General features: G+C 44.2%; 1 protein-coding gene across 2 annotated transcripts in view; it reads left to right on the top strand.

Moving 5' to 3' along the window:
• The window catches only part of PPP2R2A (protein phosphatase 2 regulatory subunit Balpha), a 55,746-nt gene that overhangs the window by 16,458 nt on the left and 16,627 nt on the right, over positions 1 to 22,661 (top strand). Inside the window, exons 3-5 of one of the 2 annotated variants that reach the window (XM_074981600.1) lie at positions 3,507 to 3,622; positions 5,362 to 5,386; positions 10,810 to 10,907. In XM_074981600.1, coding sequence (XP_074837701.1) covers positions 3,590 to 3,622; positions 5,362 to 5,386; positions 10,810 to 10,907 — 156 coding nt within the window. In that variant the 5' untranslated portion in view covers positions 3,507 to 3,589. The remainder of the gene's footprint in view (positions 1 to 3,506; positions 3,623 to 5,361; positions 5,387 to 10,809; positions 10,908 to 22,661) is intronic. The other variant, XM_074981602.1, reaches the window with a different exon arrangement.

The following is a 22,661-nucleotide window of genomic DNA, read 5'->3' as shown; positions in this document are numbered from 1 at the left end:
GAGCTTGTGCTTGGAACTGTAACAGAATTTAACCTCAGATGAAGAGAAGTTTTCTTCTTGACACAAATATATTTTTGCTTGTTGACGGAACTCTAACAGTAAAGTGGAAATGATTTGTCTGTGATGGGAGGCATAGCGATGTACGGGCAGCTTGTGTGTGTGTGTTCGTTCACACTTTCATTTGTACAGGAAGTTGCAGCTGTAGCTATTGGAAGGCTTACAAGACTCCTGACATGGAGCAGACTGCATTCTGTTAAACTGTGGCAATACATTAGGGCCAGTCACCAGGAACCTGCAGCTGGAGTGCTTTAGGCTATTTAAGAGAGTCAGTTAAGATGATTTGGTTTGGTTTATTTCTTTGATGATATTTTGTGCTGCTGTACAACATCTGAGTTTGATGCATAGGCTTTAACTTGGTTTGGCACCAGTGTTCCCTGTAATCTTTTTCATCCAGGCGTGGAATAATTTTTTGTGCCCCAATACATGTGTAAATGTGCACCACCAGTAGAAACCAAAACAAAAAAACAACCAGACTCTGGCAACTCTGCTTATCAGCTGGGCAGCACTTGAGTCTCTCCTGAGCGACTGCATAAGTGCACAGTTTACAGGGAACACTGGCTAGCATTCTCCTGGAGATTAGTTAAGGGGTAACATGGACTGTTCCTGTTCAGTTCTCCCTGACAAAAGGAGCCTGATTTTTCATGTGGTATTTGGGCCTGTGTTTTTTTTTTTTTGTTTGTTTGTTTTTTTTTTGCTGTGGGCTCATTGGTTCAGGACCAGAGTTGGGCAGTGTTTACAAGGCATGGAAATGTTTGTGCTGGGCCAACAAAGGTGCAACTAATCCTGGCAAGTTGCATGACACTGGACCTTAATATAATTGCTGATAACTGTTTTGTTTTATATCTTCTACTTCACCACATAGCTTCAGTAGTCAAAATGTTATGAACCACAGGCTGTGAAAATTAGCATTATATATCATTCAAAAGCTGGGATTCCCAGATGGTTGAAGTTAAAGTGCTGTTTTGTTTTCATCTGTTCTTGACATACCGGCCATGTAATAATGCCAAGAAAGAAAAATGGAGTGCCAGTGTTTTCAGAATTGGAAGGGTAGCCGTGTTAGTCTGGATCTGTAACAGCAATGAAGGGTCCTGTGGCACCTTATAGACTAACAGAAAAGTTTTGAGCATGAGCTTTCGTGAGTGCAGACTCACTTCGTCAGATGCTGGTCTTGGAAATCTGCAGGGCCAGGTATAAAAAAGCCAGAGCAAGGGTGGGGATAACAAGGATAGCTCAGTCAGCAAGGGTGAGGCTTACTACCAGCAGCTGATCTGGAGGTGTGAACACCAAGGGAGGGGAAGCTGCTTCTGTATTTAGCCAGCCATTCGCAGTCTTTGTTTAACCCAGAGCTGAGGGCATCGAATTTGCAGATGAATTGTAGCTCAGAAATTTCTCTTTGGAGTCTGGTCCTGAAATTTCTTTGCTGTAGGATAGCTACTTTTAAGTCTGGTACTGTGTGGCCTGGGAGATTGAAGTGCTCTCCTACGGGTTTTTGTATATTGCCATTTCTGATTTGTGTGGCTTTATTCTTTTATGTAGAGACTGTCCAGTTTGTCCGATGTGTATAGCAGAGGGGCATTGGTGGCACATGATGGCATAAATTGTATTGGTAGATGTGCAGCTGAATGAACCCACAATGGTGTGGCTGATCTGGTTAGGTCCTATAACGGTGTTGCTGGTGTAGATATGTGGGCAGAGCTGGCAATGAGGTTTGTTGCATGGATGGGTCCCTGAGTTAGAGTGACTGTGGTCCGGTGTGTAGTTGTTGGTTAGGATAAGTGTTTTCAGAAGTGACTACTGTTTCCAGTGCTTCTATTTTATGATTCCACATTGCAGTGCTTTTAAGATGTCTGTGGGTTTGTTTGTTTTTTTTAATCCCAACAAGTGCTGAGCATCTAGCCTCTGAAAATCAAGCCTATAAACAGAATGATGGGTTTTTAAGGTCAGATATTTCCCACTCAGCTGGGGTTGGTGAAGAACACTGCACAGAAATTTGGTGTTTCTATCACATATATATCTGACTGTAAGACTGCTGGGATTAATGTTAAATAGCTTGGATGAACAGTGAGATTGAAAAAGCTAGAGAAACAAAATCGTCTTGGTTAGCTGTATCTAAGGAAGACTAGGGGGAACTTCAGAAGGGCTTAACAAAGTTGTGTGTTTCAGCTCCAGGGTGACTGACAAAATCCAGGATTGAAATTTGTGAGGTGTTGCATTTGGTGCTGGATTCTGATATTAACTAACCATGGGGAGGAGGGCAGGCAATTGTGTAACTTTCTGCATTGGGTATTTTTTAAAAAAAAAAGGCAGCAAAATGTTAATCCGTGTAAAGAAAACAGTACCAAAAATATGATAATGCTGTGGTATAATTCAGTGGGATGCCTTACCCTGGAATATTGTGTTCAGTTCTGATAACCCTGTCTCAGAAACAGACATGAGATCGATTATAGACATGAGATGGGACGGACAGGCACCGTTTAGTGCTGAGAAGACACACGTAAGAAGAACCATGATGGTAGTGTACAGAATTGGGGTGTGGTTGTTTTCCCTTTTCACAAGACTTGAACTACCTTCATTTTGTTATTCTTCAAAGTGTTACATTACTGCTCTTTTGTTTTCTTTTGTTATACTACCTTCAGTCAAACTGAAAAATAACGAGTCTAAATTGCAAGGCAGTGCCATTTTAAATACTACATAACCTGTGGACTTCGCTAGCTCAAGTCATAATTGAGGCCTAGTAAGATTAATAAAAGAATTAGGTATTTGTATGGATAGGGACATTTTATACAGAAGGATATAAACTCCTACTCTGTCTGCTGATGGCTAGAGAAAACTCCTCTCTTTGGACAAGTTGCTTGTCTGTGCACTAAAGGTACTTCGGCCACTTCCTCTGTAGCATCTGTATTGCCATGATAAAATAGTGTGTTTGAACTAGATGGCCCTGTGAGGTGAAATCCCAGCTGTAGAGAATATGATGAGAGTTTTGCTGTTGACTTGAATGGTGACAAGATGCCACCATGTTCTGATGCATTATGACTATAGTCTGTTTCTACAAATAACAGACCTTCAAGGTGTCACATGTTTATTCTGTTCAGTCATTTTTGTTGCCCGTGTCCTGTACCCAACTATAGAAAGTTCGCCCCCCAATAGCAAATTTGAAAGCAGGAAAAATGGGTAGAAAGTGGGGATGGGGAGGAAAGAAGGACAAGGTCATCTCTCGAATAAAAGGTCACTTCTTCAATAAATAAAAAAGGGCCTGAGTTGTATCTAGAGGACTTTTCTGGCCTGTTCTCAAGCTCTGCCTCTCTTTGCATATAATGGCTTTTATATATCTAGCATAGAAAATAAATAGATTCTTCCTGCCTGATTTAAAAAGAAACAAAATAACTGACAATCCCATGCCACCTTAATGAGCAAGATAGATCAGGTCACTTCTGTTTCCTTTTTAGATTTGGGAGAACTCCACTTAAGCTATGGTGGGACGAATGAGCAGGAAGTTTAGGTGTGGAAGAGTCCTCCATTTATCCTCTCCATGACAGCTGCTGAAGGGGACCAACCTGGTGATGTACGTTTATGACTGTCCTTTCCTAAAAGAGCTTTATCAGTTAGGATTCTGTCAAACCTGCTTTTCACTTCAGTGCTCCTGGTTTAGGCAGACAGTTCTAGTTTCTAAAAATATATCAGGAAGGAGTTTTGTTGTAGCTTAGGAGTTATCTTGTCAGCAACCTGTACGTTTTTTATACATATAAATATAATCAGATGTATCCATTGTAATTGGCTGCCGAGCTTTATTTGAACAGAATTCTGAAAACCTGCTGTAAATATGTTACATCTGTAACAATGTACTTAAATAATGAATACAGTCAGTTTTGCAGTCAAGGTTACAAAGCAGTGAAAATATTATTAATGGAATTAGGTTATTCTTCCCGTATTACATTTCTTGTGCTTAAGTGAGTGAAGATAATTTAGTGACTAAGCAATTTTTGCTAAACATCATTGCAGTAGGAGAGCTGTAGCTTAGCCTAACTGTCTTTTGGTAAGGGCCCTTAATAAGTTTCTTTTAGAGCTGTTCTATAATGTCCTAATTCAGTAGATGTGAATAAGGTATCAACATCAAGTTTTCAAATTAAAATTCACATGATAATCCATGGGGGAGGGGTCTGGTTTGAGGGTAAAACTATTGTAACAGGTCAAAGCAGATATACAAGAATTGGGGTGGGGAAAGCTTTTCAGAAAAATAATCTTATTTTCTCTGAAGTGAGTGAGTAGCCCTGCAGTAAATGCACTGGACTGGAGTTCCAGAGAATTTTCTTCAATTCCTGTGGGATTTTGGGCAAGTCACTTTATTTTCTGTGTCTCAGTTTTCCGGTGTATAAAACAGTGAATATGCTTCTTTATCTTAGTGTGGTGGAGTGAGAATACAAGTACACAGATACCATAGTAGCTAGGTAAGGACCTAGATAATCTCTTCTATTTTGCTTTCACCAGAATAGTGTCTTCCTCTTGCCTGTTCTTGATACTGTACCGCTGTAATGAAATTCTTGGTCCCTTGAAATACCAAAACACTGCTTCTCAGTGTCAAAGAATTCAACACACTTAGTGTTTGGGAGTGGGGAGGTGGAAGGGGGAAGCAAAGAATAAGAGGTCTAAGAGCAGCTGGAGTGTGACTTTCTGCAGGTCTGATAGGAGATTGAGTTAATGTTCTCAAAGTTGAATGAAATACATGCAGTTTTAAGTGGCTGATCTTTTTATCTCTCTTGACACTGGTTTTTCAGAGTGGAGGGAAGCAGTGTGCAGCAAAAGTACAGAATGCAGTATATTTCTGGAAGTCTCTTATGGTGCAGACTTACTGGAGCATCAGTAGGTTTGCTTCTGCTCTCTCACAGATTTTCCCTCTCTGTACTGTTTGCTTGTGATAACGATCATTTCGTTGCTTCTGGGCAGTGGTGAGAGCAGCCCCGAGAGTTTCCAAGACCCCCACCTACAGACTACTGCGAAAATAGCATACACAAAAGGGAGGAAGGAAAGGAAAGCAGCATGTTCGGTAGATGATGTTTCCTATTGCAGCACTGAAAGATTAAAATAATCCTGCCTCCTAACTGTCGCTGGGATTCCAGTTTCTATTTGAAAGGAAAGACTGGCATTCATTTTGTTTGGGAACAAGGGAGTTAACACAGATGAAAATACACAAGCAGATTAGTGCACTGCGGAAGATGAAATGCTTCCCCTGTCAATTCTCAAACACAATTAAGTCGACTCAGTCTAACACCAGTGCTTTGATGTCTGCCTCTTTCTTTGACCAAGGTATGGGAATACAGTATTCTTAACGGTGAGTTACTTGATTTTAAAATGCTTGTTGAATTGCTTTTGTTTCAGTACTTACTTCAAATAAATTTGCAGGTCAGCACTATTTTCAGGTTACTAATACAAAAGCTTTTTTTAAATGACACGTATAGTGTGCATGTGTTTTGACCTTTGAGAATGAATAACTTCACCTTGCCTTACAAAAACAGCTTCTCATATTTGTGGTTTTTTTTAAGGAGATGCTAATGTCCTATTGTGGTTGTAAATAAAGAACTTTTTTTTTTTTTTAAATTAAAACTGAATTGATGCAAGTGGTTTAAAGTCTCTTCTGGAGACTAGAAAAATAAAACACAAGTAGATGAAGCATTCAGAGCTTGCCTGTTACCTTCAGACAAGTATGCTGTCTTTTCTTGGAGGGTGTGGGGATGCCAGCCCTGAAACTTCAGTCACTGATGAAGGCTTCATGCAGTTGATTCTGTAAACAAGCAGGAGGTGTCAGCTTGCTGGCCATTAAGTAGACACTCATATATATAGACAGACAAACCCATAAGGTATTAAGCATAGAAAAGCAAGGTTAGAGATGATATTTAGACTGGGAGAGCTCTGCAGGCCCCTGGGTGAAACAGAGGTGATTTCTAGGCTTAACATTATAAATATATGCAGAATGTAAAAGTGTTGTGAAAAACTGGCTGTTAGTTTACCTTCATGAGCAAACGCCATAAGAAGCTTCTCTGAATGTATTTGAGGCCAATTATGTTCAAGGAAAATAGCTGGAGCAACAAGCCTCAAGAAATTCTGTTACAGTCCCCTAGCTCAGAATTTCCTAAATTTTTGGTGCTGTATATTGCAGTTGTAAGGCTTCCTATGTGTGGTCTTTATCCTTCTTTTTTGAGTGGCAGTTCTGCAAAATAACTTGTCATAAAATGCATCAAATGCGCATGACGAATTGACATGATTTGCTGTTCTGGCTAGTCCTGGAACACATTTAGGCTTGCAAAAAGTCTGTATACTGCTTTGAATGTAATACTTTCAACACACTCCTTTTTTTCCTGGCCAAACAAGTACAGTGACAGCTTTACTTAGCCATATCATATCTGGTCACCTTCTAAAGTCAATTTCAAACTTGCAGATGCCACTCCAGTTTGTCAGCAAAATTGTCTTCTCACCCCTTGTTTGCCCAGCTGTCAGTCCAATGCTCACAACTCATTTCCAGAATGCTTTTCAAAGTATACTTCATTCTGTGCCTTTGTTGGTATTCAGTGTTATCTGCAGTCAAACAATATCCATTTGACTTTGCATGAGGTGCTAACTCTTCTGTCTGATAAATACTGTCCTTTTATTGGATCATATAGTTTTCTCAAACTTGCAGATGCTTTACCTTAACCCTCAAAGCAGTCATTTGCAGTGAGTATTATTTCCCTATTTTGCAGATGAGGAAGTAGAAGTTTTTTAATTTACTCACTCAAGATTAGAGGAAGTTGGGAATTTATAGCTACTGCATCCACTCCTATTCCTCATTATTGTTTATATGTATTCCTGCAGTGCAGCAATGGGCAGCCACATTCGGTGAGTGGACTCTGCGAGTGGGTCTCAGCAGCCCCGGCCCACTGTGCATCCACCTGTGGCCTCTGTTCCTCTTTTCCCCTCCCCCACACATCTTAGAACATAAGAACAGCCTTACCGGGTCAGACCTAAGGTCCACCCAGCCCAGTGCTATTACTTTTAAAAGGGAGAAAATAAATTTGTGAAGGATAAATGTACATTTTGTTAATGAGGGCTTCAGAGCATAGTACTTCTCCCTTAGTGTGGTGTGAATATTGGTGCATTTAAAAAAACTTACTTCAGATCTACACACTTAATTGTAGAATCATGTTGGAAATTTCATCATCTGCATATTTTCAGTTCTCTAATATGCAGCAATGAACAATGCATGCTGGAGAACACAACTGAACTGTGTGTCCAACACCCTCCCATAAATGCCAGAAGTCTGGCTTTGTGTCTTTTTTCCTCATTTTGCAGTTTAGCTTGGCTTATGTCTTTAAGCTGTCTTAACGTTGCACATTTTTGAGACAGTAGTCTGTTTTGCAGTTTATGCTTATTACTACAACGGAGATACACATTTCCGAGGACTGGAAGGGACCTTGGGAGTTCATCTAGTCTCGTCCAGTCCCCTTGCCCTCTGGGCAGGACCAAGCAGCATCCCCGACATCCACTTGGCCCAATCCCTAAATGGCCTCCTCAAGGATTGAGCTCACAACCCCAGGTTTAGCAGGCCAATGCTCAAACCACTGAGCTATGCCTCCCCTGGTTGTAGCATATTGCAGTAAATAGAAAACAAAATATTTTAGTAGTATCCACAAAGGGCATCACCCATCTTTTTGGAATAACATCAGAAATATTTTTAAAATAAGATCCATTATTAGGCATTCGGGGAAAAAAAAAATCTTCCTTCCAGAATCAGAGGAAAGACATGTAACAGCAACAAAGGGCCCTGTGGCACCTTACAGACTAACAGAAAAGTTTTTGAGCTTGAGCTTTCATGAGCACAGACTCACTTCATCAGATGACATTTGCGGTCTTCCTTTAAAGGAGGGGAGACCTGGTACTTTTGGTGTCTGCTTTCTATTCTCATAATGTGGATTCCTGACCTGCCTCTCTGCAGAAATCTTTTGGAATTATGATATACGTGAAACATTTTGCCCAGTCGCATTCAGTATGCAAGGTTGCTTCTCAGAGCTCCAAAGAGTAAAACAAGAAAACAGAAAAGATCAAGTGACAACAGCAAAACATTGTGCAGCGCATCATTCATCTCCATTAACAGGAACAAAGAAAAAAGGATATTTTCTGCCTGAAAATAACTTAATGTACTTTCTCCTGCTGAAAGACGTGTGTTTGTTGCTCCATGATGAAGTGAAAGTTGTCTGCAAATTAAATATTAAGATAGTATTCCCAGAATTCACTGAAATACAGTGAACTCTTTCATAGCTGTCAGCCCTGGGACCAGGAGGTTGCTGGACATACAAATATTCCGGATAGTAGAGGGTTATAACTAGCGTTGCATTACGCTAAAGGAAAAGATTAGATACTAAGAAACTAAACAAACATATGCAGAATACTTTATTGACCAACAACAGTAGTAATGTACACTGTAAAAATATACTGAATTTGCTGTATTTATTTTATTTACTTTCACTGTACTGTACTTGTGGAAAATGGAACTAAAATTTATTTGTGGTTTGAAATGATGGTTCTGTGTGAGTTCCAGGCGGTAGAGTGCCAGATATGAAAGAGTTTAGTGTGTCTCTGCTAGTTAATGTGGAATATAAATATTGCAGTTTCATGGAGGGTGTCACACACTAAATGTGAGTTCTCTAAATACGAATTGTTTGTAACTCCGTATTGCAGAAAAAAATATGCTTAAAGTGCAAGTTCTGATGCCCTTGTATACTTTATTCTTTAGTTTTTGAAGATAATAGTCAGGGGTTGTTCAGTCTTCAGAATCCACGAAGAAAAATACATACTTTTGCTGGATATTTATTTTTCTCCGTATATATTCTTGCTGACACTTGTCTAGAGTGTATTGTGTATTAAAAATTAACAAAAGGAAAATGCTGTGGAAATTGATTGAGTAGGATCAGGGGGTAAGTTTAGAGGTTAGACTAGAACACTTAAAATTCTGAATGTTTTAAATTAAGATTTAATAGCATGTCGTGTATGATTTGAGGGTTTCTAAAGGAATCCACGTACATTTAAAATAGTTTTATTCTTGGTTTTAATTTCTGCAGATGAAAGGAATAACTCAGATGAAAACAAGCATATGTTCTTATGTATGTTTGCTAGGAATTAATACAAATTGTTGGGCGTGAGCTTAATTTTTATCCTAGGTTTGACATTGCCTCTTGCAAAACCTGTTTGTTTACATGTTATAGTCTACATTCCATTCTTAGAGGGATGCTTGGCAGAGATGGATATTCAGCACTCAGGTCTAGCACATTTACCTGGCACTACTCAAGTCCTTCACTCAATTAAGATTTTCATAAATGAAAGGAAAATGTACATGCATGATTTAAATTATTGGGTTTTTCAAAAAAGTGTTATTTTTATGAAGCTAATTTTTATTTTGGATTTCTGTAAAAGATGTTTTTCCCCATTTAATTACTTTTAGTGCATTTTTTTAATGGGAATTTTATCAAGTCTCTTGCGCCACTCCTCCCGCCATCCCCTTTTATCTTCTAAGCCACACTCAGGAACGCAGAAAACTGTGGACTTTCCCTCCCCATCCCTGACAGTGATGAAGGAGAACAGCTGGCAATGTTCCTGTACCCATAGGGTGCCTGAGGAATGGGATGCTGTAGACGGAGGCAGTCCTAGATGGCTGGGGAGGGGAGAAGCATTCTCACCCAGCCCCTTCACCTGCCAGATGATTCTCTTTTCTGTATGGTTTTAAGGGAATCAACCCCATTCCTGGCACATCCCATTTCCCTGGCCCAACCAAACCCTTAAAGTTGCTTTAAGTTGGAAGGGGAAGCTGTACACTGAATTTGGTGGTCCTAGCTCTTGCAGTTAGGAGGAGGAGTTGTTGAACAGACAGACAAACTGTACAAAACTTGTCCAATTTATATAGCACTCTCAAAAAAGGGGTGCAGGGGACCTTAGTAAATTTTAGCATCAGGAAAAAACCCAATGTAAATATCAGACTACTTCCTCATCAGAAAAGTAAATCCTCTACTTTTGTTTGTGACAAAACCTTAATTTCAATTTAAGATTTTCACTTAAGTGTAGTTGTTCGGGTTCTGCTTCATTGCATTCCTCAGATGCCGACGTTTGAGCTTTTCCACGCTATTAAAACTGTTCAACCTAAAGCTCTCAGGTGTGTACATAGTCCTGAAGAGACAAGCTTGGAGATCATTATGGGTAAAAAGCATGTATCCAGTTCTGCTATTAAAAAAGAATGGCAGACGTCTATATGAAATTAGCAGACAGTATGTACAGACAGGGTTACCAGAGATGTGTGAAAATGAATTCCTACTTCATGTAAAGCGGCCAGAGATTTGAGGTTTGTTCTAAGTTTTAGTTACAGAGTACCAAAGTATCCTGAAAACAGAGACTATGAGTACCGCTGAATCTGGAATGATGATCTTTCTAATTCTGAATGTGGAATGATTTTGAGATATTTTACTTCAGACATTTTGCCAGTTCTGCCCCTTTTTGCAAAACCTAAAGTCCACTATTACTGGCCTTTTTCTGTACAATCACTTGGATGTTTGCTCTACTGTGACCACTTTCGTCTGGGGAAAAAGACTGACTGACTAAAACTAGCCTTTTTCAAGCTGCCCTGACAGTATTTTTTTGTTCATACTCCTTAACTGTTTGTCATTTTCTTGACTTTTTGAATAGCTGGTTAGAAGAAATGCTGACTCATGGCTTTTTTTGTTCTTGGTTATGCAGCGGATATAATTTCTACAGTAGAATTTAACCATTCTGGAGAATTACTAGCAACAGGAGACAAAGGAGGTAGAGTTGTCATCTTTCAGCAGGAGCAGGAGGTGAGTGTTAATGATTTAAAGAAGTCATGTATTAAAATGGTTCCTCTTTCTTCAAGTGACCATAGGAGTGAGGTGTGTATGGGAAACCGCAGTTGTAATATACATATGAGAGTGAATGGTGAAACTCAAAATATCTACCAAAAGAACTGTGAGAAATAAACTAAGGTCTTTAAAGGTTTGGGCCTGTTCTGAAATTCTCGTCTAAACACAGTTTATAGTGTTCACAAAATAAAAGCATTGGGTACCCTGGATGTAGTCAATTCAGATAGTTTGCTGCCTTTTGGGGGTGATCTTCAATGCAGAGTTGAGTGTAAGTTTTGGGACATGAGAACTGGCTTTAAGTGAACAGGTGGCCTAAGATGTTCCATTCTACTCTAATACGTGTCAGGTAAAAATCAGTCAAGGTTCTGTCAGCATTGACTTCTTTACAACTTGTTTGGGGGTGATTTTAGAGCAGATATTTTTCTGATAGCTGAAAATTAGCATATAAAGAGATCTTAACAACCGATGGAATTCTCTCCTAAAACTATACAAAAATCTTCCTTATGCTGTGTTTTGAACCACGAGTTTTTCTTCCTGGCTACAATAATTTGGCTTGTGTCTACACATAAAATTTTATTTTAGGTAACCAAGTGTTTAATGTCTTTTTATTCACGTTAGCAACTGCTGGTTGTGTACAAAAATCTACCTATGCAATAAGGTTCTTAACGTATGTACTCATTCATCAGCTTGTTTGTTTATAAGCTGACCCCCTGAGATTGATAGGTGAAAATCGCAAAAACCTAAGAGCCTTTTGTAAGCTGACCCAATGTTTCAGGTGCTGGCAAACTTTGGTTGCCTGTCTGTGAGGATAACTCTCTGGTGCCCTGGGACTCTTTTTGTGTACCTGGAGCATCTACAGGCACGGCGCCCCAGAGCTCCCAGGGGCTGCAGTTTGCCTGCTCCTGGCCAATGGGAGTAGCAGGAAGCCGCATAGGTTGGAGGACATGCTAGCCGCTACTTCCCACTGCTCCTCTTGGCCAGGAACTGTGAACCGCCACCACTGTGATACCACAGACCTGCTCTTTGGTGCCTTTTTTTTAAACCCCTGCCCCCCCCAAATTGAGTATGAACAAATATATATGGTACTTAGAAATGCAAGTTATTCCATGCATACCTTATTTTAGGCAGTAGTCTGATAAATGCACTAACAAATGAAAGGGATTCTAAAAATATATTGCTCTTAATGTAGGATCAAGGAAGTTCTAAACTTGGTTTTGAGATACTTTCTGGTCTTGAGCAAGGCTCTAAACCTCAATTTCCTACTTGTAAAATGGGACTGTTACCTTCCAGGAGCATTTTGGAGATGGAAGTGTTTTGAGGATGGAAGAGTGAGCAGTGTTATCACTAATACATGATATTGACTTGAAATGGAGAGGTGTAGAGTATGCTAGTATGCTCTCTTGTCCCATGCTACTGCATCCAATTATTTGTACTGTAAATTAATTCACATGGTTTGTTGGCAGAACTTCGTGTCTCTGTGCCTGTTTTTGTTATCTGGGAGTTGGCCGAACAGGCCGTCTCATGTTAACAAAATTTGCCTTTGATCAAATACTGACCCAAAGTTAAACCTGCTGCTGGCTCTTGTCCCTTTTTAGGATGGCTCATGGATCTGACTGGACTCTCTCTGCCTCTGATCATGGTGTAGTCTGACTTGGGCAGAGCTTAGTTACTAGTTGAATATATAGTAGACCCTCGGACATTCACACTGAAGAGGCTCACTGAAAGTGACCAAATTATATAAATTAGCATAACCACAATAAAACACCATAATGCATTGAAATGACAGTCTCTCATTTGGCAATTTGTATTTGATTTTTAAGACTTCATTATGTAATATACCCTACAAAATAATTGTCCTGTTGTGAAATATCACTGCCATGGAGGCTTTTCAGTCTTCATTGAGAAGTGCGGAGATACAGGTACTGTGTACAAATTATAAAGTGTGCAGATTAGTGAGATTGTATTGTTGATGAATAATCACAAGGATTGAAGACAAATTCATGTACACCAGGTATTACTTTAGAACAAGGGTAGAGCTCAGGGACTGGAATAATTCTCCAATGAAAGACAATCATAATACTCAGCCCTTCTGGCATTAGTCCTCTGTGGTATTTAAAAATAAAATCTGTGGGAACAAGAGAACTTTCGTGGCAAGAATAGTATGCAATAGAAATTATGCAAAGGACATAGGTGACGATTTCACCTGCCTTGTGAAGATACATAGCAGTTAAAATCATTTAAATGTCAGCGTTTTTGACTGATACACTAATTGTCTGAATTACATACATATTTTTATGTGCAATGTTGAACACATTGTGGGTGAAAAATCAAATAACTGTCTATATATAGTTGATAAGAACGGGAGAAAAACTTTTGAGCACGGAGAAAAATACTTGAAAATAATGATGCTTCTTATCTGAAATAGGAGTAAGTCCCCTAGTAAGAGAGGCTGAAGATGTATCGATGTGTTTTAATGTATACCAGACAGCATTCAATTGAGTTAGGGTTTGTGTGTGTGGATGGCAGTTGTCCAATCTATTTCCATCCATTGCACCAGTGATTAATATTAGGGAGCTGTGCCTTCACTGTATTGAACTTTAAAAATAATCTTGCTGACCTGATTTTCTTAGGTTGGAATTTTGCTTTAAGCTCTCTGCATACTTCATAAAATCTGAGCTGTGGAAATGACTACTTCTATTCAACGCTATAATGTAGAATCTTTTGGTTCTTCTTCGAGTGTCCCCGTGGGTGCTCCACCATAGGTGACGGCTTGGCCGGCGCCGCAGATCGGATCTTCCAAGCAGTTTCTGCCGGACCGCGCATGCGCCGGCGCGCGCCGCTCCCTGGCGCGCTCCTGGCCATGTGCGCGATCCGGTCCCCGCCAGTTCCTCTCAACCGCCGTCGGCTGCAGACGGAATCCGACTAGGCTAAAGCCACATAGCGTATTCAACGACTTTATTTGTTTTCTCTTTGAAGTTTTTCAGTTCTTTAGGATACCATAAGTAACCGGTTGTTATTTTGTAAAAAAAAAACAACAAACAAGCTACGGAGGGACAGCTCAAGCCAGTCCCAGTAACAAGCGCCGGAGGCCAGGAGCTAGGGCCATCAGCCCTCCTGCGGAGGCAGGCCATCGGACGGGGAAACAACACAAAGAAGTGCTAAGTACCCACAAACAAACTCAAAGACTCACCAACAATGTCCTCCTCAGGCTTTAAAAAATGTGAGTCCTGCCGAGAGGCGATGCCAGTGTCCGATGGGCACAGTCTATGCATAAGGTGCCTGGGGGAGTCCCATGTGGCACAAAAATGCGCCTTCTGTGCAAAGTTAACGACCAGAGCACGGAGAGACAGGGAGACGAGAATTAAACTGCTGCTTCTTGACAAGGCCCTCCAGCCAGACGTGCCGGAGCGGCCGCAGCAGGAGGGACCCTCCAGGGCCCTTAGAAGGAAAGCTGCCTCCCTCACTCCATCAGCGCAAAAACGGAGGAAAGTTTTCTCCAACCCGATCCCTGCCGGCAGCAACAGTGAGCGGGACGGGAGGAGCGAGCAGCCCCCAGCCGCAGCAACAGCTGATCGGCGGCGGCACGCAGAGCCACGTGGAAGCGGCTCAGCCTCCGATGATCAGCCAGCCGCCCCGCACCGCAGGCAGGGCGGCGGCTAAGCAAGCGCCGGTACCGGCGGCACCGCAGGCAGCGGCACCGACCCCCGGGGAACCGGCGGTGCAGAGCGCGCAGGCACGTAGCCTGCAGGCGCAGAAGGACTCCGCACGTGCGGCACCGCCCTCGAGCGTGCCTAGCACGGTGCCGACGGGGCCGGGATCCCCCGCCCATCAGGGGGCGGAGTTACCTCCTCAAGGGAGGGGGAAGGCTGCACACAAGAGGAGGCACTGCAGCCCCTCTCCAGACAGGGCTGTGGAGCTCTTTTCTCACAGCCCTCCGCTCATGTTGCAGACTCCAACCAGAAGGCAGGGGCCCCCCCTAGCCTACCCGGAGCCCCCTTCTCCTTTCCTGCAATCAGCCTCCCCATGGCTGGCACCACCCTCACCCTTCCTGGGATTTGAATCGCTGGACTATTATGCAAAATCGCTCTCTCCAGTGTCTCGACGATCCCCCTCTCCCAGACACACAGGGTACGTGCAAAGGGAATGGTCAAGGTCACCTTCCCAGGAACAGTGCCTATACTGCCATGGTCGTCCCTACCACGCGGGGCATGGACACCATCGGCAATCTACCAGGGACAGATCCCCACATATTACCTCGTACCCCCGAGGGCAATCGCGATCGGGGACGGAGACTCAAGCATCCCAGGGGGGACTGGCCGTGGACCCACGAGATTTTCCCTCGCAAACCTCCAGTGAGAGGGCGCACCATCACCATCAAGAACCGGAAGGGTCCAAAGAAATGTACCCCAGCGGTTCCTCGTTTTCCTCCCCGGATGAGGCCACGGCCTTAGGGGAGTCCATCCCAAGGACGATCTCAAACAGTTTCAGGAGCTGTTTAAGAGGGTAGCTTTCACGCAAGGCATCCAGACAGCACAAGTGCAAGAGAAACATCATAAGCTCCTTAAAAATTTGAGCTCCCCGGCCTCCTCCAGAGTAGCAATCCCGCTTGATGAAGCGATCTTGGAGTCCGCCACTACCATATGGCAGACCCCGGCAACTATTCCGCCTGTCCAAAAGAGAGCGGATAAGAAATACTTCGTGCCGGCGAAGGGCATGGAGTTCTTGTTTAGCCACCCCCAGCCAAACTCCTTGGTGGTGGAGTCCTCGCAGCAAAGATTAAAAACATCTCAATTTAAAACAGGGGGAACGGACAAAGATGCCAAGAAGCTAGAGCTGTTCGGCAGAAAGGTCTACTCCTCCTCCACTTTAACCTTGCGAATGGCAAATTATGCAGCGCACTTGGCGAACCATAATTTCGACAACTATGCCAGATTAACTTCCCTCATGGACTCGCTTCCAGAGGACAAAAAGCCGGTCCTCAAGGCCATAGTGCAAGAGGGCTACGCGGCTGCGAGGATGGAAGTTCAGATTGCTTTGGACGTTGCGGACACGGCAGCACGTTCCACAGCAACTGCAGTGGTGATGCGACGGGAGTCCTGGCTCCAGACCTCGGGCATACCGAGAGATCTGCAGGCGAAGATAATCGACCTTCCCTTCGACTTGCAGAAGCTGTTTGCTGAATCAACTGACTCGGTCCTTCATTCCAGTAAAGATTCAAGAGCCACACTCAGGACCCTGGGGATTTACACCCCTCCGTACTCAAAGAAAAGGTACTACCCACAGCAAAGGCGGTACCAATACCAGCAACAGCGCCCCCAGTATCACAGGGGTTACGAGCAAGGGCGGCATCAGCAGCACCAGCAGTACAGAACCCCCAGGCGACGCTCACAACAGGGCCGTCCGTCCTCGGGGCGGGGCCAAAGGCCACAAGTTTGACATACAAATCCAGGGCTGCGCCATCACCACTATTGCACAAGATCATCCGAAACGACTTTTTCACCATCGCCTCCGACCATTCTACGACCAGTGGCAAAGGATCACCACAGACAAATGGGTGCTGGAGATCATAGCCACGGGGTACGCCATCCCCTTCCAGTCGCTCCCGCCGCCGCGACCCCCGCCCAAGCCCCACCCCCAGGAGGCCTCCCATGTAGCCAGGCTCAGGCAGGAGGTGGCCCACCTAGAGTTCATAGGGGCGGTGGAAAAGGTGCTGGAGCAACTGCAAGGGAAAGGGTTCTACTCTCTGTATTTCCTGACGGAGAAAAAGACAGGAGGCTGGAGGCCCATCTTAGACCTTCGTGGCCTCAACAGGTATCTGCGCAAGCAACGTTTTCGGATGATCACTATTGCCTCCATCCTTACAGCACTGGACGATGGAGACTGGTTCGCAGCCCTCGATCTACAAGACGCGTACTTCCACATAACCATTCATCCGGCTCACCGACGTTTTCTCCGGTTCATGGTGGGCAACGAACACTTCCAATACAAGGTCCTACTGTTTGGCCTTTCCTCGGCCCCCAGAGTCTTCACCAAGACCTTGGCAGTGGTGTCAGCTTACCTGCACAGACAGGGGGTGTTTATTTTCCCGTATCTGGACGACTGCCTGCTCAAAGGGACCTCGAAAAGGGAGGTTCTCCGCATGATACGCGTCACAGCAAACACGTTCTCCTCACTTGGCCTGGTTATCAATCTGGCAAAATCAAAGATAGACCCCTCACAGGACATAGAGTTCATAGGGGCTCGCATAAACTCGGTCTCGGCGAGAGTATACCTACCAGAGGCTCGCTTTCGAGCCATCGGTTCCCTCGTGCAGGTCATCACCTTCAGCCCTACGGTGCCGGTCTTGACGTGCTTGCAGCTGCTGGGCCACATGGCAGCGGCTACGTTTGTGGTACAGAACGCCAGGTTGCACATGCGCAGCATGCAACATTGGCTGGCAAGTGTATACAAGCCGGCAGTACACACCGTTCACAGGGTGGTGTCGCCCCCACCTGGGGTGCGCGAATCCCTGCAATGGTGGGTAAACCCCAGGAACTTGCTAACGGGTACCCTTCCATCAGCCGCAAATATCGGTTTTCCTCACTACGGATGCCTCCCTCATAGGGTGGGGAGCGCACATGGGCGAAGAGGTGGCTCAAGGACTGTGGTCACCCACGGAACAGTCTCTACATATCAATGTTTTAGAGCTCAGAGCAGTGTTCAACGCCTGCAAACACTTTCGAGACCGTATACAAGGCAAAGTCGTCGGGATCAGTACAGACAATACCTCCACCATGTTTTACATAAACAGGCAAGGAGGAGCTCGATCCCATACCTTATGCGCGGAAGCAATCCGCCTATGGAACTGGTGCATCGCCCACGATATAATCCTGAGAGCCTCCTACTTGCCGGGCACGCACAACGTGAAGGCAGACCAGTTGAGCAGACGTTTTGCGCTCACCCACGAGTGGCAGATCCGTCCCGATCTACTACGGCCGATTTTCCACGCATGGGGGTTTCCCCAAATAGATCTGTTTGCCACTCAGCACAACAAACAGTGCCCACGATTCTCCTCCAGAGCAGGGCTGCGCCGGGGGTCCCTGGGGGACGTGTTCGCGATCCCGTGGGGAGGCCCCCTGCTTTACGCATTTCCCCCCGCAGTGCTGATCCACAAGGTTCTGCAAAAAGCCAGGAGAGACAAGGCTCGGATGATCCTGATAGTCCCAACATGGGATCGCCAACCATGGTTCCCCCTACTCCTGCGCCTGTCGGACCGCCCACCGATGCCTCTTCCGGTGGCGCCGGATCTGCTCACGCAAGCCCAGGGGTCCATAGTGCATCCGCACCCCCAAAGCCTGCGACTGCAAGCGTGGCTAATCCATGGCTCAGCTCCCTAGAGAGCACATGCACAGTGGAAGTACAGCAAGTCCTAGAAAGTAGCAGGAGGACTTCCACTAGGAAAACCTACAAACAAAAATGGACTCGCTTCATGGCTTGGTGTTCTACCAAGCAGCTGGCCCCCCTTTCGGTGCCTATACCTACAATTCTAGAGTGTTTACTGGACCTCAAGAGAGCAGGACTCTCGCTATCCTCGTTAAAGGTCCACCTTGCCGCCATCTCGGCGTTCAGACATGAGGAGGGAGGGCACACGGTGTTCGCCCACCCTATGGTTACCAGGTTCCTCAAAGGGTTGGTAAACCTATACCCCCCTCGGAAACCGATTCCACCTTCGTGGAGCTTGGACCTGGTGCTTACCACACTCGTGGGACCACCGTTCGAGCCCTTGGCCACGGTTCCCCTTCGCCTCCTTACAGTAAAGACGACCTTTCTTCTTGCAATTACGTCAGCCCGTCGGGTGAGCGAGCTTGCGGCAGTCATGGCAACGCCACCCTGCACTGTCTTTTCCAAGGAGGCGGTAACCATACGGCTGCATCCAGCCTTTGTTCCCAAAGTTTCTTCCGAGTTTCACATCAATGAACCTATTGTTCTACCCTCGTTCTATCCAAAGCCTCATAACTCCAGCGAAGAGGCGCGCCTACACCTCCTGGATGTGAGGAGGGCGCTAGCCTTCTACGTAGACAGGACCAAGTCCTTACGAAAAACGGATAGACTCCTGGTCTCCCTCGCTCCCAAATCTAAAGGAGAAGGTCTCTCATCGCAGAGAATCTCAAAGCACATTGTATCCTGCATAAAAATGTGCTACGAGCTCAGAAAGACTCCTTTGTCGGCCACTCCCAGGGCTCATTCCACCAGGGCGGTGGCAGCATCAACAGCCTTTTTCAAGGGCGTTGCATTGAAAGACATTTGCAGAGCGGCGACCTGGTCATCCTACGACACGTTCGCCAAACATTACGCCCTTCACAGGGTATTCCAAGAGGATACCCGTCTCTCTGCAGCGGTCCTCTCGGGGACCAGCTGCACATAATCCGATTACCCACCACCTATCTGGGTTACTGCTGGGTAGTCACCTATGGTGGAGCACCCACGGGGACACTCGAAGAAGAAAGAGAAGTTACTCACCGTAGTAACGGTGGTTCTTCGAGATGTGTCCCCGTGGGTGCTCCACTTCCCGCCCATCCTCCCCGCTTCGGATCTCTGTTAGTGTTTTGCAGGGGCAACCGAGGCGGTTGGTCGAGGAACTGGCGGGGACCGGATCGCGCACATGGCCAGGAGCGCGCCAGGGAGCGGCGCGCACCGGCGCATGCGCGGTCCGGCAGAAACTGCTTGGAAGATCCGATCTGCGGCGCCGGCCAAGCTGTCACCTATGGTGGAGCACCCACGGGGACACATCTCGAAGAACCACCGTTACTACAGTGAGTAACTTCTCTATTAACAGCTTTTGATTAGATTAGATTTTTAAAGGATCAAGTAGGTCATTGTTAGTGTTGGCATCTTTTGAAGTGCATGCCTATGGTAGTCATTGCTTTCCTGCTAAAATAAGTCATCTTCACTTTTGTGTGTGGATGTAAGCAGTAGTGAGGCACATTAATCTACTTGACAAGCAAAACACTGTTTTTAAGTTAGAATTAGTAAATATCTTAATAGCTTTAGTATTTTATTCAGATGAGCAACATTTTGAGATGCAAATTTGATTTAATATTCTGAAATTCATCCAGATCAGCTTCAAATCTAGTGAGAAGCTCAACTAATATTTAGAAACAGAGAGGAAGTGGTCCATCATTAATACAAATTAAGGGCATTTTAGATGCAAACAGGGTATGCTTTTGGAAGGATTTTAAGATTTGAACTGTCTTCTCACACAATGTGTATGTTAACATCTGCCCTGATGTTTGGCTGAGAAGGTCTTAGCATCTTAAATTAGTGGCATTTTCAGAAGTGCCTGAGTGAAAGGGAGTATAAATCCTATTAAAAGCTCTTACAACTAGCCATTTAGGAGATGAAACTGAGGACATCTTTTATCTTTGTAATATTAATAATCACTACTTTCATAGTGCTTTTGTCTTCATGGCACTCCACAAAAAATCCTCCCAATTTACCAGTTGTGGGGGTACGTGTTCCCATTTTAAAGGTAGGGGAGCTAAAAGGGAGAGCTTGATTTTTAGCAGAGGCTGAAAAGAATTGGCTTTAGTTACGGAGTGTACGTGTTCCTAATTTATGCTTTGGAGAGAGTGATAAAAGTAATTTTATTTTGCATAACTGTGACTCTACCATTAGCCAAAACTATCTTACCAGTAAGATTTTTTTTTTTGACACTGCTAAACATTAAAAATAATTGTGTTGTGTAGTCCACTGGAAATACAAAAATAGGTTAGGCAGATCTGTCTTGAGTGTCACAGGAGGAGGGGGAAGAGTCCCTTTTATCTTCCTGTCAATATAGGATGATTTTCTTAGAGGATACTTTTGTTCACTGTAGTAGTCAATGGCCTAAGCAACCAGAATTTGGCTGCTTTTTTAAGTCGGTTCTTCCACAGCCTTCAACAGCTTGCCTTCTTGTAACCTGTGCAGAACTAAAACTTGTGTTAGGCAAATAAATCACTGGGGTCAGTTAGTGCCACCTAGTGGAGCTTTCATGACTTTTTGCAACTTTATGTAGCTGGGTTATTGTTTTAATGTAATGTAAAGTGCCAGATATCCTTACTGTAATCATCTGTTGGCTAGTCTGTAATTCTCTGTTGATATGGATATGTTAATAGCCTTTATACAGAGTCGTGTCCAAAGACCTTTAAGTATTACCATGTCAAAGGCTGTAGGGAGCTAACCTTAACTTTCCCAAGTAGGTTGTCTTTATAGCTAACTTCAAATTCTCTACCATAATCTATTGATATAGCATATATGGCAGATGTTGGTGTTGTGCAGTTGAAGTGTTGGCTTTACTAGTACCTCTGTGGCAGGACAAATTCTATTGTGGTCTTTGTGTTCCATCATTATGCTGCATTGGACAATAACATTATCCCAGTTGTTTTACGGGCCCCTGATGTGGTGAAAATCCATATGACTGAATTTGCAGGTCATTGGCTCTTGCCCTGTGGGATTTTTGATTTTGTTTTGAATCAGAATAGCCTTACTGTTTTTTAACAATTCTGGATACATGTAAGCGTCTGTGTTAAGGAAATGGAAGTCATTGAATACCTGATTTCAGTGCTCAGCTCCTCTGAAAAACTCCCCTTAGTTTCAGGTCACTGTCCTGTCTGTCGATTGGAGACCAGTGTGCCTGGCTAGGATATCTCAGTGAACTGCCAGAAAGGCAGGTGCTGCTCTTGCGCAATTGAGATGCTGGCTTCAGTGGTACTTTTCTGTATGTTTATGTAGAGCTTCCTGTTTTCAGTACCAAATGTTATTTATTGACAGGGGGTGAGCTTTTAATTTGAACAGTGACTGGTAAATATTTGCCCACATTTATGTGTATCAAGCCAGTGACTGCACCTTGGCTTCATGTCCATTCCAGTTACGTGAATACAAGGGGTAAATGTTTTGTGGTTAAGAAATCTGACTAGGAGACCAAGGTTATTCCAAGGTTCAGTTGCCATGGGTGCTCTGTCTTTGGATACAAGTGCACCCATGCACTTTTGATTGGACATGTTAGTTAGCAGCAGCAGCGCCTGTGCCTGGACACTCTTGTGCTCTGGTGCAAGGAGGATATATAGCCTCCAGTTTCTTCTTGGTTACCTTCAGCCTGAGACTGAGTATTGTCGTGTCTGCCTTTAGCCGTTCAGCTGCCATGTTCATTCTTTGGGGTTTTAACATTTTATTTTGTTCTTTAGTTGTTTCTTCTATGTCTTAAGCATAGGTATGTGTTTCTCCCCCTACCCTTCAATTTTCTTTCTGTGGCCAGGTCAGTCTTCATCCTCAAGTCTTTGTTTACATGCCACCCCTTTCTCTGGGGGATATTCCAAAGACACTGGCTTTCAAAGCCTGCTAGACCTGTCACGATTCATTCCCCTTCAGTGAAGGGCATTGCAGTTATCTTTGCTGCCTTGGAGAGTTTCATATACCATCCAAGTGCAAGGCCTGCTCTGGATTTAAGACATCTTGGAAGCTGAAGGAAGATAGGTTGAGGTACCTCCAGATGGAGCATTCCTTGAGACCAGTGGCATCCAATTTCCTGATGAAGCAGGTCTTTGCCCACGAAAGCTTATGCTCCAAATGTTCAGTTAATCTGTAAGGTGCCACAGGACTTCTCCTTGTTTATCCAATTCTCTAACCCTCTAGGCCCAACCCCCACGTATTGGTCTCTACGCTCATCCTGCACTGGTGACTTCAGCCTGGGTAAAC

The sequence above is a fragment of the Carettochelys insculpta genome, chromosome 31 (assembly GCF_033958435.1).
Source record: "Carettochelys insculpta isolate YL-2023 chromosome 31, ASM3395843v1, whole genome shotgun sequence".
Classification (NCBI taxonomy): Eukaryota; Metazoa; Chordata; order Testudines; family Carettochelyidae; genus Carettochelys; species Carettochelys insculpta.
Note: the sequence above shows the minus strand (reverse complement) of the source record. Positions and strands in the feature narration are given on the sequence as shown.